Source organism: Monopterus albus, unplaced genomic scaffold (genome assembly GCF_001952655.1).
Source record: "Monopterus albus unplaced genomic scaffold, M_albus_1.0 scaffold31.1, whole genome shotgun sequence".
In the NCBI taxonomy this organism is placed as follows: domain Eukaryota; kingdom Metazoa; phylum Chordata; class Actinopteri; order Synbranchiformes; family Synbranchidae; genus Monopterus; species Monopterus albus.
The window spans coordinates 6,077,689-6,093,966 of NW_018127911.1; the positions used below are offsets into that span (position 1 = coordinate 6,077,689).

A 16,278-nucleotide genomic window follows, 5' to 3' on the forward strand; every position below is an offset into this window, starting at 1 on the left:
GTTTGCAGCCGAGTGTGAAGCGGCTGGGATGAGAATCAGCACCTCCAAATCCAAGGCCATGGTTCTCAGTCGGAAAAGGGTGGCTTGTTCCCTTCAGGTTGGTGGAGAGATCCTGCCTCAAGTGGAGGAGTTCAAGTATCTTGGGGTCTTGTTCACAAATTCATTTTAAATTTCTATAAAATGTTTTTCACCAGTGAAGTGACTAAACACACAGTACAGAATGTATCTGAATTACCAGGAAAATTCTGTATTTTGTGGACTGAGAAATAGTAACATACAGTATTAATGACTAAGAGACTGAACTGTCATGTTCATCCTGTAAAGGTCTTGACTTCAGGTTATTCAATTATAAGATTTAAAAACGTGTTATGGGCCAGCAAATACCCCAGTATAGCAGTGTCGATTTTATTTATTATACCGTTTTCCTATAAGTAAACTGTACTAAAAAAAGCATGGTGAGCTGTTAAACCTGACTAGAGTCAGACCACTGGAAGTATTTTATGGAGCAAGATGATGTACAATGGGGCACAACAAGGAAGGACACAGAATAGTCTAACAGCACTGTAATCAAAGAGAAAGCCACGAGTTCATCTAACCTACATAGTGTGTTGTTGCATACAGAAGGACTTTCAAGGTGTGCATGACACACATTGAAGTTAAAGACTTCAACAAGACATACAGTAAGTGTGCATATCTGTGAGCTACAGTTCCATTCATAATGCACAACCATGCTACAATACTGGGTTGGACAAGACTTACATGAGTTATATAATGTAAAGACAATTCCTTTAGCCTTAACAAAGGGATTTAAATTTAAAATATTCCCTACTGGAATATAGCACTAAATTACAACAATAAATTACAAATAAATAATTTACAACAATACATTTCAAATAAATAATTTACAAATAGTTACAACAATCTACTGTAAAAGCAATGTCTATATTCTGATTTTAGAAATTCAAACACTGTGCCAAATGGCAACTGTCAAAACAGGTTATTAATGTTCAAACATTTTAAAACAACTAGTAACTTGTGTGTAACAAGCACATTTAGAAACAACAGGAACATTTTCTAAAACTGGTCTATATTCATAACATGGTGTCAGACTGCTTAGTCTCTCTGGTGTTAAGGTGGAAGTGTTGCAGTCAATTGTATGTTATTGTACAGATGTACCAAATAAAGTGGCTGGTGAGTGCACTTGTCAATTATTAGCCTACCTCCCATCATTTTAAATCATGCCATTTGTTGGCTCACTGTCTGCCACTGTTACCTCTGCCAGTCATTTGGCCTTGCTGGCCTTGCTGACCTTGTGTGATGAGGTAGTCATCAATCAGCCGCTGCTCTTGCCTTTTCCTGCACCAGCCTGTGAACTCAGGCTCCTCAGCTCTTCCCTGTTGGCCGCACTCTCAAACCTGAATCCGTCAATGACCAAGGTCTCTCCGTTTTCCTCTATGCTGGCTTCACACTCGTGTCACAACAACAACATGCTCATTAAACCATGCTGTGCACGGTTTGCCTGAGCACATAAAATAACAAGGTCATTTGTACATCCTTCACTGTTGAAAACTGCCCTGTATAGTGTGTGAAATAAAGAGAAGGATGTCTTCTAATGTGTGTGTTTCTTCATGTTCTTGCATGTTTTCTAATAAAACAATTTTATAAACAGACCTCACTACCATTCTAAGTAAGTATTTTGCTAGCCTGGTCCAGACCTCTGAAAAGCAATAACATCTCAAATTTTGTTGGGATTCAAAGGCCTTTCATGAACGGTTGTGTTTGCGGATGGAGAAACAACTAAGCCATTCAATGCCTTTGTAGGTATGATGATGTTCACAACCTCAGTCCAACGAAGCCATGGCCAGAACCCAAAGAAATATGGCAACGAGCATGGATGAAAACTGCATAGCTAGAGAGGCAGCACTGAAGGTATTTCTGTAAGTCAAATATTATTTTTCTCATTCTACTGAAAGATTCTGGGACAGGTTTTATTTATTTGTTGGCCCTTTCTGGTACTTACTGACCAGTAAGATTTAACAGAACACTATGTAAAAGATGCTGAGAGACTTAGCTAAGAGTGCACAATATCAATCAGATAGAAAAGTGTTAAGCAGATTCTCTGTCAACTGAAATTTATGCTCATGGCAATACCCGGCAATATCTAGTGCTCTGCAGCTGAGAGGACACATTAACTGTGTTGCTATGCAGCTGTATGGAACTCATGTGGTCTGACCACTGCCAATGTCAGAACAGAGTTAATAGTCCTGTATGCTTCGTTAGCAGCTTTTAAGTAGGGGTGTGTGATATTGACAAAAAATTACGTATATGTAGATATGTTCTGGGATTTTGTTGATAACAGTAAGTAGACAATATTCTCAAGTCATCTTTTGAGCATTATCCCTCTTTTCAAAGCCAAACTACATCCATGCAAGTGAGGCTAATCCAAATCTAGCAATGAGACTGAACAGCGTTGACTTCAGAGCTGGTGGTGTGTGTATTTTGTATCCTATTGTTGTTGTTTTTTTTTCACTGTTTTAACGTTTCTAATACATTTTTAGGCAGCTACACTAGTTTAACTTGTGATACAGGGATCACGTACCTCATGTACACACTGTGTGCACTCTCAGTGTGCACACACAGCAGTCTGTCCTACTAGGCTACATGATGCAGTGAATGTGTGGAATTTCAAAGCTTGTTTTTGATAAATTAAGTGACATACTCAATAAGGTCAGCTCACACATCATTAAAACAACAAATAAAAAATTATATATATGTATACTGTATGTATATATTCAATAGCTGTCCCTGGTAGGCTAGTGGTTAAGGCGCAGCGGGTTCAAATCAGGGTTGCGTCAGGAAGGGCATCCGGCGTAAAACACGTGCCAAATGTCAACATGCGAGTCATCAGTGTGACGAAAACAAGAAGAAGAAAGAAGATAAACCCCATGGAACCACATAACCAACTAAGCTTCCTGAAGACAGTAAGATTAAGATAAGAACAACAGAACAACTTGGTTAAGGTTGGGGGATGACTATGGTCAGGGCCATAGTCACAAGGTTCCACTAAGGTTAGTCCAAGTAAGTATTTGACCCCCTGCCAGTCTGCCTACCGGTCTGCGCTGCCTCTGGTTGGTGGAGCCTGTAGGAGTACACCAGTCCAGCAGCTCCTCTATTTCCCTCAAAAGCTGCTGAGCCTCTGACAACACTAAAATAAAATTGACACAAAAACGTTGTAGCAGTCCCTACATCTACCCTCCACAATATATTTGTATATTGTGTATTGCAGCACTCCTGCATACATGAAAATCTCAATTCCAGGGAACACCAAACACACTGACAAATCAGATTTTGACAAAACTATTATAAATACAGTGGTGTGAAAAAGTGTTTGCCCCCTTACTGATTTCTTATCTTTTTGCATGTTTGTCACACTGTAATGTTTCAGATCGTCAAACAAAGTTATATATTAGTCAAAGATAACACAAGTAAACACATCATGCAGTTTTTAAATGAAGGTTTTTATTATTAAGGGAAAACAAAATCCAAAACTATAGATCCCTGTGTGAACAAGTGTTTGCCCCCCTGTCAAAACACTGGTTTATCGCACCTGAGTTCAATTTCTCTTGCCACACCTGTTCGCAATCAAGAAATCACTTAAATAGGACCTGCCTGACAAAGTGAAGTAGACCAAAAGATCCTCAAAAGCTAGACATCATGCCGAGATCCAAAGAAATTCAAAAACAAATGAGAAAGAGAATAATGGAGCTCTATCAGTCCGGAAAAGGTTATAAAGCCATTTCTAAAGCTTGGGGACTGCAGACAGCAGAATTCATGGTTCCACTTATCACAGCATGTCTTCCAGGGCCTGAAGCAGCAAAACAGCCCCAGACCATCCCACTACCACCACCATATTTTACTGTTGGTATGATGTTCTTTTTCTGAAATGCGGTGTTACTTTTACGCCACACATAATGGGACACACACCTTCCAAAAAGTTCAACTTTTGTCTCGTCTGTCCACAGAGTATTATCCCAAAAGTCTTGGGGATCATCAAGATGTTTTCTGGCAAAACTGAGACGAGCCTTTATGTTCTTTTTGCTCAGCAGTGGTTTTCGTCTTGGAACTCTGCCATGCAAACCATTTTTGCCCAGTCTCTTTCTTATGGTGGAGTCATGAACACTCAGCTTAACTGAGGCAAGTGAGGCCTGCAGTTCTTTGGATGTTGTTGTGGGGTCTTTTGTGACCTCTTGGATGAGTTGTCGCTGCGCTCTTGGGGTAATTTTGGTCGGCTGGCCACTCCTGGGAAGGTTCTCCACTGTTCCATGTTTTCGCCATTTGTGGATAATGGCTCTCACTGTGGTTCGCTGCAGTCCCCAAGCTTTAGAAATGGCTTTATAACCTTTTCCGGACTGATAGAGCTCCATTATTCTCTTTCTCATTTGTTTTTGAATTTCTTTGGATCTCGGCATGATGTCTAGCTTTTGAGGATCTTTTGGTCTACTTCACTTTGTCAGGCAGGTCCTATTTAAGTGATTTCTTGATTGCGAACAGGTGTGGCAAGAGAAATTGAACTCAGGTGCGATAAACCAGTGTTTTGACAGGGGGGCAAACACTTGTTCACACAGGGCTCTATAGTTTTGGATTTTGTTTTCCCTTAATAATAAAAACCTTCATTTAAAAACTGCATGATGTGTTTACTTGTGTTATCTTTGACTAATATATAAATTTGTTTGACGATCTGAAACATTACAGTGTGACAAACATGCAAAAAGATAAGAAATCAGTAAGGGGGCAAACACTTTTTCACACCACTGTATAAACACAAAACTATTAACATACAATACTTCAAGATGTACCAAAATGCCACTTGCATTACATGTTGGTTCATACTGGAAAGTCTGAAATGAATAACAATTAAAAATAGCAAAAGATGTGGATTGATGGTATCAGGAAAAGGAACACAGTTTGTAAATGCATAGAGGCTTCAGAAAGTATTGGTTGGAATTCTTATGTAAGCCTATCAGCATATCCTAAAGATAGCACTACAACAAAATCAAGTCCAGAAAAAAATGTATATTTGTTACACAAATGATGGTTAAAATGATGGTCTCTTAATGTCATTAACTATAACCACATTAACCTCAAATTGAGCCTGATGTTACAATATACCTAATTAGACAAAAATGTTGGATATCTATAAATTTATAAAATAGTTATTTTGTTACAATAGCAATGCCGTCCCTGGTAGGCTAGTGGTTAAGGCGCAGCTTCGATGATGCATTGCTATTCGAAGCAATGCATCATTCCTCTGAAAGACTAAGGACAAAACTAATTTTAAAAAAATCATATATAAACTATGTCTGTCACTGTCAAATGAGTAAAAATGCGTTAGTCCCATCAGTTGTGCTAATGTATTTATATACTCACATTCACGCGTCTTCAAGAGGCAGCTCTCTGGTTCCTCTTCACACGCCATGTCAATGATCTTTGCAGATTTTTTTTCACAGCCACGACCCGGTGTTTACCCTCTATTTCACACTTTTGACTATTGTGACATACCGTATGTAACCTAGTATTTATTAACTTATACTATACATTACTGTTATTTTGCTGTCTCTTAAACTTGTAAGTTACAAGTTAATTGTTAGGATAAGTGCTGCCTTTTAAACCCAGATAGCATTATTTTAATAAACAGATTTACTAAAACTACTGCTTTAAAGTCACTGTGAAAAAGAATTACATAGAAATGCAAACGTAACGTTAGAACTAACGTTAATGAATGCTCTTATGGTGATTAAGTTAGCTTAGCGTTAGCCATGTAGCTAATAGTAGCTAGCTACCTGACAAACCCTGTTTTATTATATTAAAATGTTATGAAAGACTCTTGTGTGAGTTATGAGTTGAGTATGTTATATTTAGTTTTATGTCATTCAGAAATAGCCTAAACTTGGTGTCATGAAGCTCACAGAGAATTTCATTTGTGACTTCGTGAAGGGTTTTATTTGAACATCCATTCGGAGCACTGCTTCAACAACTCACTAACATGGGCTTTTTCGCGTACCTTGCTATTCAAGCATATACCAGCCCACAGTGACACCCTGTGGGCCTACACAATCATCACACTAGGTTAGCTTCTACTGCCACGATTTCAGCTCACTGTCCTTCAGCGAAGACAATGGCCAAGTAGCTAACGTTAGCTAGGTATTAGTGCCACTAAAGTAACGACATCCTTTTATAAGATATAAAGACTGAGCCAGTTGAATTTAATTTTAAACTACCCACTGAAACAGCTATGTTTTTCAGTGAGTCAGTTTTTTGCCTTTTTAACTGCTTTTTAATCCACCTCCTGTTTTATATATTGATATTATAAAATGGCCGCTACATTACATATCTGAATTATTGCCACACACATTTCTACCTCCGAATGTTTATGGATGTTATATACAGTACTATTGCTATTCACATCGTGCTTTTATTTTGAAAGTTCAACAGTCAAGTGACTCCCGGAAGTTTTTATTTCCTCACCTGTCAATTCTGATACCGTGTGAGTGTCCAGTCTCGTCTCTTTGTTTTTCTGCGAGAAACCGGTCTCCTTTATTCAAGAATAAATGATAATCCTGTGTGTTTAACTGACAGCTAATTGAGGATATCATCTAACACGGTTAGTGAAAGTCAAGAGTGAAAAAATAATCGATTGTTTTAGCTTCACCTAGCCTAAAATAGCCAGAAGACGCTAGCTAAGAGCTAGCTAACTGTTATCATCATAACAGATCGGCCATTCTTAACCTTGTAGCAAGTAATATATATTTTACATTTCTCTGGGTCATTGTCTGCCGATTGCATTGCTCTTTCAGTAACCTACTTATGGAAATTCCTTCAGTGTGGTTTGTCAGTTGTCAACAGAGCTCACGGAAGCTAACACCTTAACGTTAGCATCGCATACAGCCGAGATTCGTTGATTGTTTAACGTTAGATCCAGATTATGGCTACTTTTCATTGTCACTTTGTACGAAATAATGTATCTTTGCAGTAACTACCCTAGTTAGCTCTTTTGTTTTATAGACTATGACGTTGCTTTCTGTGTCTTGTGTTGGATTCACGTTTACTTTCGTTTTAAGTAATTGCGATGTCACTTTAAATTTCATACCCTTATCTGAAGTCGTCCGTGAAAATCAACGGCTCTGCGTTTGTGTCTCTACATAGTTTATATCCATTTTAAGGACCTAACAACCTGTCTAGTTATTCTGCCGAAACTTGCGTATTTTTCAGAATTAAAACTTGGCTCCTCAGTGTTTGCTGCATCATTGCATGCTGACATCATCGACAGCATTAGCGACACTGTCTCTGCTGGGGAGCTGCTCTAGACAGAAAAATACAGTCATCGGCCACTTTATTAAGTTAAGTTTTTCCTAATATTCTGACCCTCTCATGTGTGCAGCTTTGGAGGACAAAGATATAGAGACAGCTCTGAATATAATGTAGTCCAGTACAACACCACCTTTAACTTTGACCTCAATAATGAACATATATTTGAATTTATACATTTATGACAATTTCACCAAAAGCTGAAACATTTTGAGCTTCAAAATTACAGATGTTAAGGCAGAAGTGTTGCATTGAATTGCACACAATTGTACAGGTGTACCTAATAAAGTGGCCAGTGAATGTGTCATGAGTTTAGGTTATGTCTGATAGAGATAGCTTGAATGGACTGCTTAAATTCTTGCTAAGGGTCAGTGGGACTATTTCACGTTTCTATAACAACAGTCTACTATACAGGTTAATGTGAGACCCTTTACTCCTCTGTACCTGTGCTCAGTCAGTTTCCATTTGTATTTACACAGCAGCTTTGTAGATTTCACACAGACACTTATGCACAGTTTGGCATTTTATTATGTACACCTATCTAAAATTAATGCAGTTTAATACAACGATCCTGCAATAATTCCTGCTTTTATGAAGGTGATAATGTTGTTTTTGTTGAAACTGTTTTAGAGAGGTGTTGATTCAACTGTATGATAATTTTGTAGGCTGCAGTTTCTGGTGCTGTTGAATTGTATTCCATTATAATGGCACATGTATTTATTATTTTGCCCACCCCATTTATGTCAGTGAGGCTGGGCTAAGTAACAGAAATACCTCTTTGTATAATGAGGTGCACTTGAACAGCAGCACAATCGACAACCTTTAAGCATTATGCTGGACTTTGTGTTTACCTGCCTTTGCACCTCATTTCATTTGTGTGCCATGGTGAAGCATGGTTTTCTAAATACTTTTACAATAAACCTGTTTCTCTCCCAGAAATTATTTATTTATTTTTCTGTTAAATTCTTTGTGGATCCTCCACACATTTGTTGGTCTCAGTACGTCATCTCAGGTAACCTCTTTATTTGTGAAAATGTCTCTTGCGCAGAGGAAGTGATACATTGTACACTTCCTGCAGCAGTGGTTTGTATGAAAGGAATAGAAGCTGAATACATCTAAGTTCTCTTAGTCGCGTCTTTGTTTCCCTCACTTGCTTCTTAGTTCCTCACACTGAAGACGTGAGGAGACTTGCAGGAAAAAGTGTGAGGAGATATGTTAATAATGAAATGAAAGGTACTTTCCTGATGTAGGCAGCTACCACTGGATCAGATGTCAGATTTTAAAGCTCCATGGAAACATTTATTGGGTTGGAGTTTGTATTTTGTCATATACATAGTAATGGTGCTTAGACACGAAATGCACATTAATACTGGCAGCATTTGTTAATTCATTTTTTGAAAAAGTATTTGTTTATGTTCTTTTTGTAAATTCATCATGCAACAATCCAGGTTTAGAATATTTTATACTATTTTGGTAGACATTGTTTATTAGCCTGAATGATTTAGACTGTTTCTAACTATATTTCTGCCTGATGAGCAGGGATTTTCAGCCTCAAATGTGACTGAATGGAAATAATAATAAAAATAAAATTAAAATGTCATCAGCTTAACAAAGTTACAGCCTTGGGGCACTGTACGATTGCAGAGTGACTTGTAAAATATGTAGTGGAAATGTAGCAATGGTGATGTATCCCCAAAGATGTCCAAATAAATGCGCAGATCAAATGTGATAAGATGTTTTATGATAAATGTTTCTAATTTAAGTTCAGTAACCAGATGTTATTTCATTTGAGCCAGCAGTCATTGTTTTGTGTTTAGCTTTTCCAGAAAAAAAAAAACAAAAAAAAAAACAACAGATTTATCACTTTGATAATGAAACTCTTCATATAATTCCCAGGTTTCCTATCTGTTACAGAGAAGGCCTATGCAGGCATGGAGCCCCTAGCAGTGGATGATGACATCTGTATCCTCAAACATGAGACAGCTTATACTGCTGCTGGTGAGAGCCCTGTATCGGTGTGTGCTGGTGACGAATCTGTTGCTTCCCACTTCGCCTTGGTCACAGCGTATGAGGACATCAAGAAGAGGCTGAGAGACACAGAACGAGAGAATACCTTGCTTAGGAAAAGGGTTAAGCAGCTGGAGGATAAGGTAAATGAGCAGTAAGTGGTATAATAGCATGAAAAGAATAAAATAAAAGGGCATACTGCTTATCCTGATGTGTACAGACACAGAGAAATGAAGAGGGGTTTTTTTTTCAATTTTCCAGGACATTGGAATTATGGACAAATACAAAAACAATTAGATAAAATGAGAAATAGACCTGCTCTGCCTAAAAACAGAGAGGAGGTTTTGAAATAATGGCATTGCCTAACAATGCACTGGAGCCCTACACATTTGGGGAGAAGGCTCCTGAAACTGGATTTAAAAAAAAGGATCCACTACAATCCAGAGAGAGATATTTAAACAGCAAGGCTGTTAATACAGATGATAGAGTGAACATGAAAATTATGTTTGGATTTGTGTGCTGCAAAATTTGGCCCATCAACATAGGATGTGGTGGAACATAACTTCCTACCACAAATATTTCAATTAAAAGAAAGTGACCTCTCTCTTTCTCTTCTGTGTTTTATCTGTCACCACTGTAGCACTTCAGGCCGGATGCACCTCCATCAGAGGGTCCCCAGTATGTGAACAAGGCCTTCAGTGCGTACCGAGGTATCTATATAGAGAAGGAGGATCTGCAGATGGAGCTTAACAAACTGGTGCGTTTACTGATTAAATTGTACCTCAAACTCACACTAGAGTCTTTCATAAAGATCAAGTATGTTGCAAACCTGAAAACACTGCATATTTTTTGAGTCTACAGAGTTTTTTGTAACTGATTTTAATTTCATGTGTGCTTTTGATATTATTAAACAAGTACAGTGCAATAGTATCTCACAGTACCTGGGACTAGAAGAGAGAGTTAGCTGCAGTGATATGAATGCTGACTATTCCTATATGCTGCATTTCCCCTCTCAGAACCTAACCATACTGCATAACCTCCCGGGTTGACGTGGACCGTCCTGCTTTGGTTTTCCATTGTATTTTCTCTGTGTTGGGTCTCTGTCTAAAGGAGGAAGGGGCTGCGCCCTTCTCACACATGCAGTCAGCTGAGGAGAGGGAGAACAGACATGACTCCATAGTGCAACAGTCAGCCAGTAACAGACTGTAGTAGCAGTTTGGCAAACAGCTGCTGGACACTGAAGTCCCCGTTTTGCCTCTAAACCAATAAGTGAAGTCCTCATTTTACCTCTAAACCAGTAGAAGTGCCCCTTTGCACACTGTGCTTGTAAACCTAATGGTTAAGGTGTGAAGAGCAGACATTTAACCAGTCATGAGCAAAAGCCCAACCCCTTCCCCCCCCCCCCCCATGTTCCTGGAACTTGGTTTTAGTACTACCTCCTGTGGGGTGCTGAAATGTAGCTCCCAGAGCACACCTCTAAAGAAGGTGTACCGCAGTAGAAACAAACACAGAACTCGTAATGAGCACTAATTGGCTCGACACCTTTCGGTAGGTTCCTATAATGGAAAAACCCCTTTATTCTCCTCTCCCACTTCCTCACAGTCTCCTCTCGATTCTCTGTCAGAAAAAGGAGAAGAGTGAGAGTGAGAGGTTGCTGACGGAGCAGCTCCAGGCCAAAGAGCTGGAGCTACTTCAGCTGAGGACGGAAATGGAGACCAGCCAAGGTACAGTTAGAGCACATAAGCCTGTTTCTGCTCTGCATAACTCTGTATGAATGTAGCTGAACAGTACTTTAAACTAGCAATAATGCAACTGTCTGTTTTGATACACACACACACACACAAAATAATAAAGATTTGCTATACTTGTTATATGTTAATTTAAATTCAGGACCTTTACTCATAATAGGGCATTTTTACACAGTTGTATTTCTTCTTTAGTTATATACTGGATCTAAGCACCTCTTCCAGCACTGTGTAAAGCCATACATTAGCTTTGCATTTTAAATCTATTGCTCTTTATTTAACAGTTTTACTTTATATTATCAAATAATTGACTGTGCTAATATAAATGTCACAGTGGCTGAAATGATAATCATGGAAAACATCACATTTTCAAGTTCAGAGGTTCTACAGACAATCTTTGCATTTAACATATATTTACACATCAGCAATGACAGTAATTTATTTTTGTGTGTGTACATGTGTGTGTAGTGATGAAGAGCCTGAACAGCCCTCAGGACTACTGGCAGGTGGACAGGGTTAGCACTGAGCTAAAGATCCTCAAACTACAGGAGGAGCTGGACAAGGTGATGCTGGAAAATAGCAGACTACTGGAGAAAAGTGGGGTAAGTGGAGATTGGTGGGAGTGGGACATGAATTATGGTATAATAAGAAATTATAAAAAATATTTAAAAACAACTATGGCAACGCCCAGACTCTCTCTGTTTTAGGAGGAACCCTGTGGCCTTAATGGACCAGACTTGGACCAGACCTGTGATGCAAAGTATAATGCAAGGTATAGTGTTTTATGAATATTATTGAAAAGTGGTTGTCAATTCAGCATCCATTCCTCATCAGTCTGCTCTGGCTAAAGCACCAGAAGGATCCTAAAACATTTATAAGAAAGATACAAGAACAGCAATGGCATGTGAGAGGCTTGACAGGTCAGACAGGTGTGCTGGCCTTGTACTTTTATAGTGCTTTTCTACACACTGATGTGCATTCAAAGCCCTTTATGCTATTTCTCATTCACCCACTCACACATAAGTACATCACACACTGGTGGCATTGATTGTAGTTGTCCTCTTTGGCCACTAGAGGATGGTGCAGCTTTAAACATTTTAACTCTGTCTGCATAACAGCCTATGATATGCAGAAACAATTGAACCTCATATCTGATCAGTGGCTGCTAAACCGTTAACACTTGCCAATAGTTTAAAATTGTATTCAAGTATTTTGATGTGTGTAAGCTCTGTGGCATTTATAATCACCCACCACCTACTTTTCAGTGAAAGAATTCCCTGTCGATTAGCACTGACTTAGATTTCATAAAGAAACTTCTTTTTTGTGGTGAATTATAATCCATTAGCAGTTTTCAGGTGGAGTTATTTGTAGCAGTACAGAAAGCTTTAGTTTTTCCTTACAGTTTTACTTTTATAAAATTGTTTCAGGCAGGTGTTGGAGGTTAAAACACAAAGTGTCAGTGAGACTTTGCATTTTTATCCCAGGTGTGAACAGGGCAGTTAGTAACTTTTGCTACTCTGAGACATCTTTAGCATCAACACAGTCTGTCCTTTCTGTCAAAAATGGCATTGTTAATGCATCAAGTAATATTGAACTTGTGCTGTTAAGTGAATAAGCCGTCCCTGGTAGTGGTTAAGGCGCAGCGCTCTCGCCGCTGTGGCCCGGGTTCGAATCAGGGTTGCGTCAGGAAGGACATCCGGTGTAAAACACGTGCTAAATGTCAACATGCGAGTCGTCAGTGTGACGATTCGCTGTGGCGACCCCTAAACAGGAAAAGCCGAAAGTGACTTTGCTGTTAAGTGAATAAGCTCAACACCAGTGAAACACCTCTATGGTCTGACCTCAGGTAGTGACCGTGTCAGCAAAGAAATGATACATATTGCAGAATTAAAGTTATAACAGATAAGTCATGTCTACATTTTGGCCATTAGATTAGGCTTCTGTGATTATGTATCCTAATAGTTTGGGCCAAGTTCATGGCTTATATCTTTTTTCAACAGGTGAAAATTGATCATTACTTGAACTTAAGAACAGGGTAATTGCTCAAAATATTTTCCTTTTTGAGTATGTACAAAATTACGAAATACAGCTTATGATCTTTGCAACATGAGATCATGTTTAACAGCTGAATGTTTTTAACAACACATGCTGCTTATGGAAGCAGAAATGCCTTAAAAATCATGTTAAAGTAAAGTGTTGTATTGATCTGTAGCGAGAGGAGCATGCAGCAGATGTACCAGGCTCTGCTTTGTGAGGTCACTCGTCTCCATTCAGAGCTGAAACACCAAAAAGGCCTGATCAGGAAACTCGGGCCACTGATCAGTGAGACAAGGCAAGGTGAGGCACACACACACATATGTGGGGATGCTCAGGGTTGTTTCATTGTTGATAGTATAGTTTAATGCAAATAATTTTTTTTTTTTATTCTTAAAGTTTGAAAATCACATGGCTGACCACAGAGACAGACATTGCAGCATGACTGCCTTTTTCAGTGTAGTCAACTTACACCACACAATCAATAAAGGTGACACTGATAACAGTACTTACTGCTGACTCATGTCACTCAAGACAAGCACAGCGCTACACACGACTAACATACATACATTATAAAATACATCTACCTACAGATTACATTTGTACACCTAATACAAATAAAGGTTCTCAACATCTGAACTGTAAACACAACCTGTCATATACAGTCCAAGATAGTACAAAAAAACCTTAGAAAAGATTTTAAATTCAATTATTCCTTTATCTCATTTGTACATTTAATCCTGCTACTGAAACACCTACGTGTACCTGTGTAAAACCTTAAGTAGGACTGTGCATTAATGTGATTGTAACTTTACTTTTGCATTACTAGGTTAAGACTGTTGCACATCTGGCCAAATACAGATGTACTCCCTCAAATTAAATGTAAAGAGAGAGTGTGAAAACAGAAACATATGCACATACAACATATTTAACCAATCTGACATTAGAATATGTGTCTCAGGTAGAATCATATATACAGTTCATGTGCACTTTTAGTTGTAACACCTAGAATTTAAAGCTCACTTCTCTACACAGGAGCTAATGTAGCTAACATCTATCTACTACTGCCTCTGCTCATTTAAGGGAAGGCTTTTCCAAAGAAATACAACTCACTGAGAAGTTTTCTCCTGCTGTTTCCTTGTTGCAATTCATATAAGGGTGTGATAAGACTCTAGATATTATTTTAGTACTCACTTTGATAAAGGACATCATGAAATGGTCTTTGCTTCTTCTCACCTCTCTCTGTGATGATGTATTCTGGCCTAGGAGAGATTACCTCTGTTGTTGATTCCCTCTGTGTCAGAAGAGGAGACCAAGAGGTGAAAATTGGAACGAAATATGGCAAGAAAACAAATCTGGGCCTATTTATTCCACTGAATAAGAGGGTAATCCTTTAACTTAGATGAGGCAGATGGAGAGAAATAAGGAAAGCAGGAGCGGCAAAGAAATGGAGAGAGCAACAATGAGGGGATCGAGAGTGAGCTGTGTGTTTATTCAGTCGCATTGTGCATCTGTATTCTTCTAATGTTCCTCCTTTGGAATCACTTTTATTCAGATCCTAGACCCAGGAGACCATCTCATGGAAGAGTAGCGGGGAGGGGTGCATGGATAGATGATGTGTGGATGGCGAGAGGTTGGGGGAGCAAGAGGATATACTCTCATTTAAACTTTATTATTTGCTCAAGATGATGATTTGATGGGGAAGCAATGATGTGTGTGAGATTAGGACATTAGATTTCTGTGGCTTACTTTTATGCATACAAGTTTGATTAGATTTTGTTCTTGTGAGTTTTGTGTGATTATTTTGGATAACCCCATTGTGCAGAGGTTTGATTAGATACAGTATCTAGTGTGCCGCATGGTGGGGGATTTTACCTCACTGCTCTGTTTTTACATTTTGAGGCCTGTTATCTCCGAAGAACAAAAAGGTTTGTTGAATGCAACTTGGAATTTTTTCTTTTTTTTTTTATCTCTTTAGAACCTAAGTCTAATCTACAGTCTGGTCTCCTGGGTCTAGGATCTGTATGTGTAAACAAGTACAGAAATACAGAAGTGTGATCATAGTGTCAAATACAAAAGGAGATATCCTCAAGCTATCAGAGGAAAGAGCAACAAAGCTGTTTCATATACATTTCTTACCACCTCATACATGAACAAATATCTACTAGAAAATTAGTGGAAATTACCTGAGAAATCAATGAGTAATATTGTAGCTGTTGGATAAAGTTGAATGTAGTTAGTTTCATATCAGTTATCAACATACAAATAGTAATAAACAGTTAAACCATTGCCAAGCCACTGTCATCTCCACTGTTTTGAGCATGTTCAGTCCCAGGTTGCTGCGATCGCACAACAGGGCCAGCTGTTCAACCTCCTGTCTGTAGGCCAACTCGTCACCATCTCGGTTGAGACCGACTAAGTAGTGATTGTCAGCTTGATACTGTGGTTTCCGTTAAACTGTAATGGTGTGCAGCGGTGTCACCATATCAAAACATCAGAAGTCGGAGCTTTATTATCCCCAAAGGGCAAATTGTTCTACAGCCAGTAGTACACATCAACATGCACAAGCAGAAAGAAACAATCAACACACAGTGGAGTTTATCATGAACAAAACAATGAAAGTGGTATCTGAAATATAACCAGTAGAAAGGATAGTAGAACTGTTTTTTAAAAAATTCTCTGAAACAGAATGCAAATATTGGCATTGTGGCTGCTGCTTCCATTGCTGAAATGACCATAAGCAATGTAGTGACATGTGGTCACCTCCTCCAGATATAAGAATGTATCTATCCTATTATCTCTCTTCCCCCCGAGATCCCTCACTCTGTCTTCCCCTTCTATCTCATCCAATCACTTTCTCTGTCTCCACCTTCCTCAACAGTTCCAATTCAATGTTTGGATGACGTGGTAAAGAACAACCGCCCAGTTCCTCAGGAGTCAGTGTCTCGTCCCCCCAGTGCGCCCCCACTCCCATCATGCTCCGGCCGCCCGTGTCCCCCAGTCGGCAGCCCATCGGGTACCCTGCTGCCGGACAGTCTGAAAGAGGACTGCTGGTACAATGGGCCCTGGCCATCCCAGAGCTGTTCAGGAGAGGGTGGGGGTGGGGGCGACTCCTGATCTGGCGGCC

At 39.1% G+C, this 16,278-nt stretch overlaps 1 protein-coding gene across 1 annotated transcript; it reads left to right on the plus strand.

The window, feature by feature from the left end:
- The first annotated feature begins 6,524 nt into the window (after nt 1–6,524).
- azi2 (5-azacytidine induced 2) lies at nt 6,525–16,268 on the plus strand. Its single transcript, XM_020596881.1, has 8 exons — nt 6,525–6,544; nt 9,262–9,515; nt 10,013–10,129; nt 10,997–11,096; nt 11,586–11,719; nt 11,825–11,889; nt 13,330–13,454; nt 16,033–16,268. Exons 2-8 carry the CDS (start codon nt 9,297–9,299, stop codon nt 16,266–16,268), a joined length of 996 nt encoding a protein of 331 aa, XP_020452537.1. The 5' UTR covers nt 6,525–6,544; nt 9,262–9,296.
- The last annotated feature ends 10 nt before the right edge of the window (nt 16,269–16,278 follow it).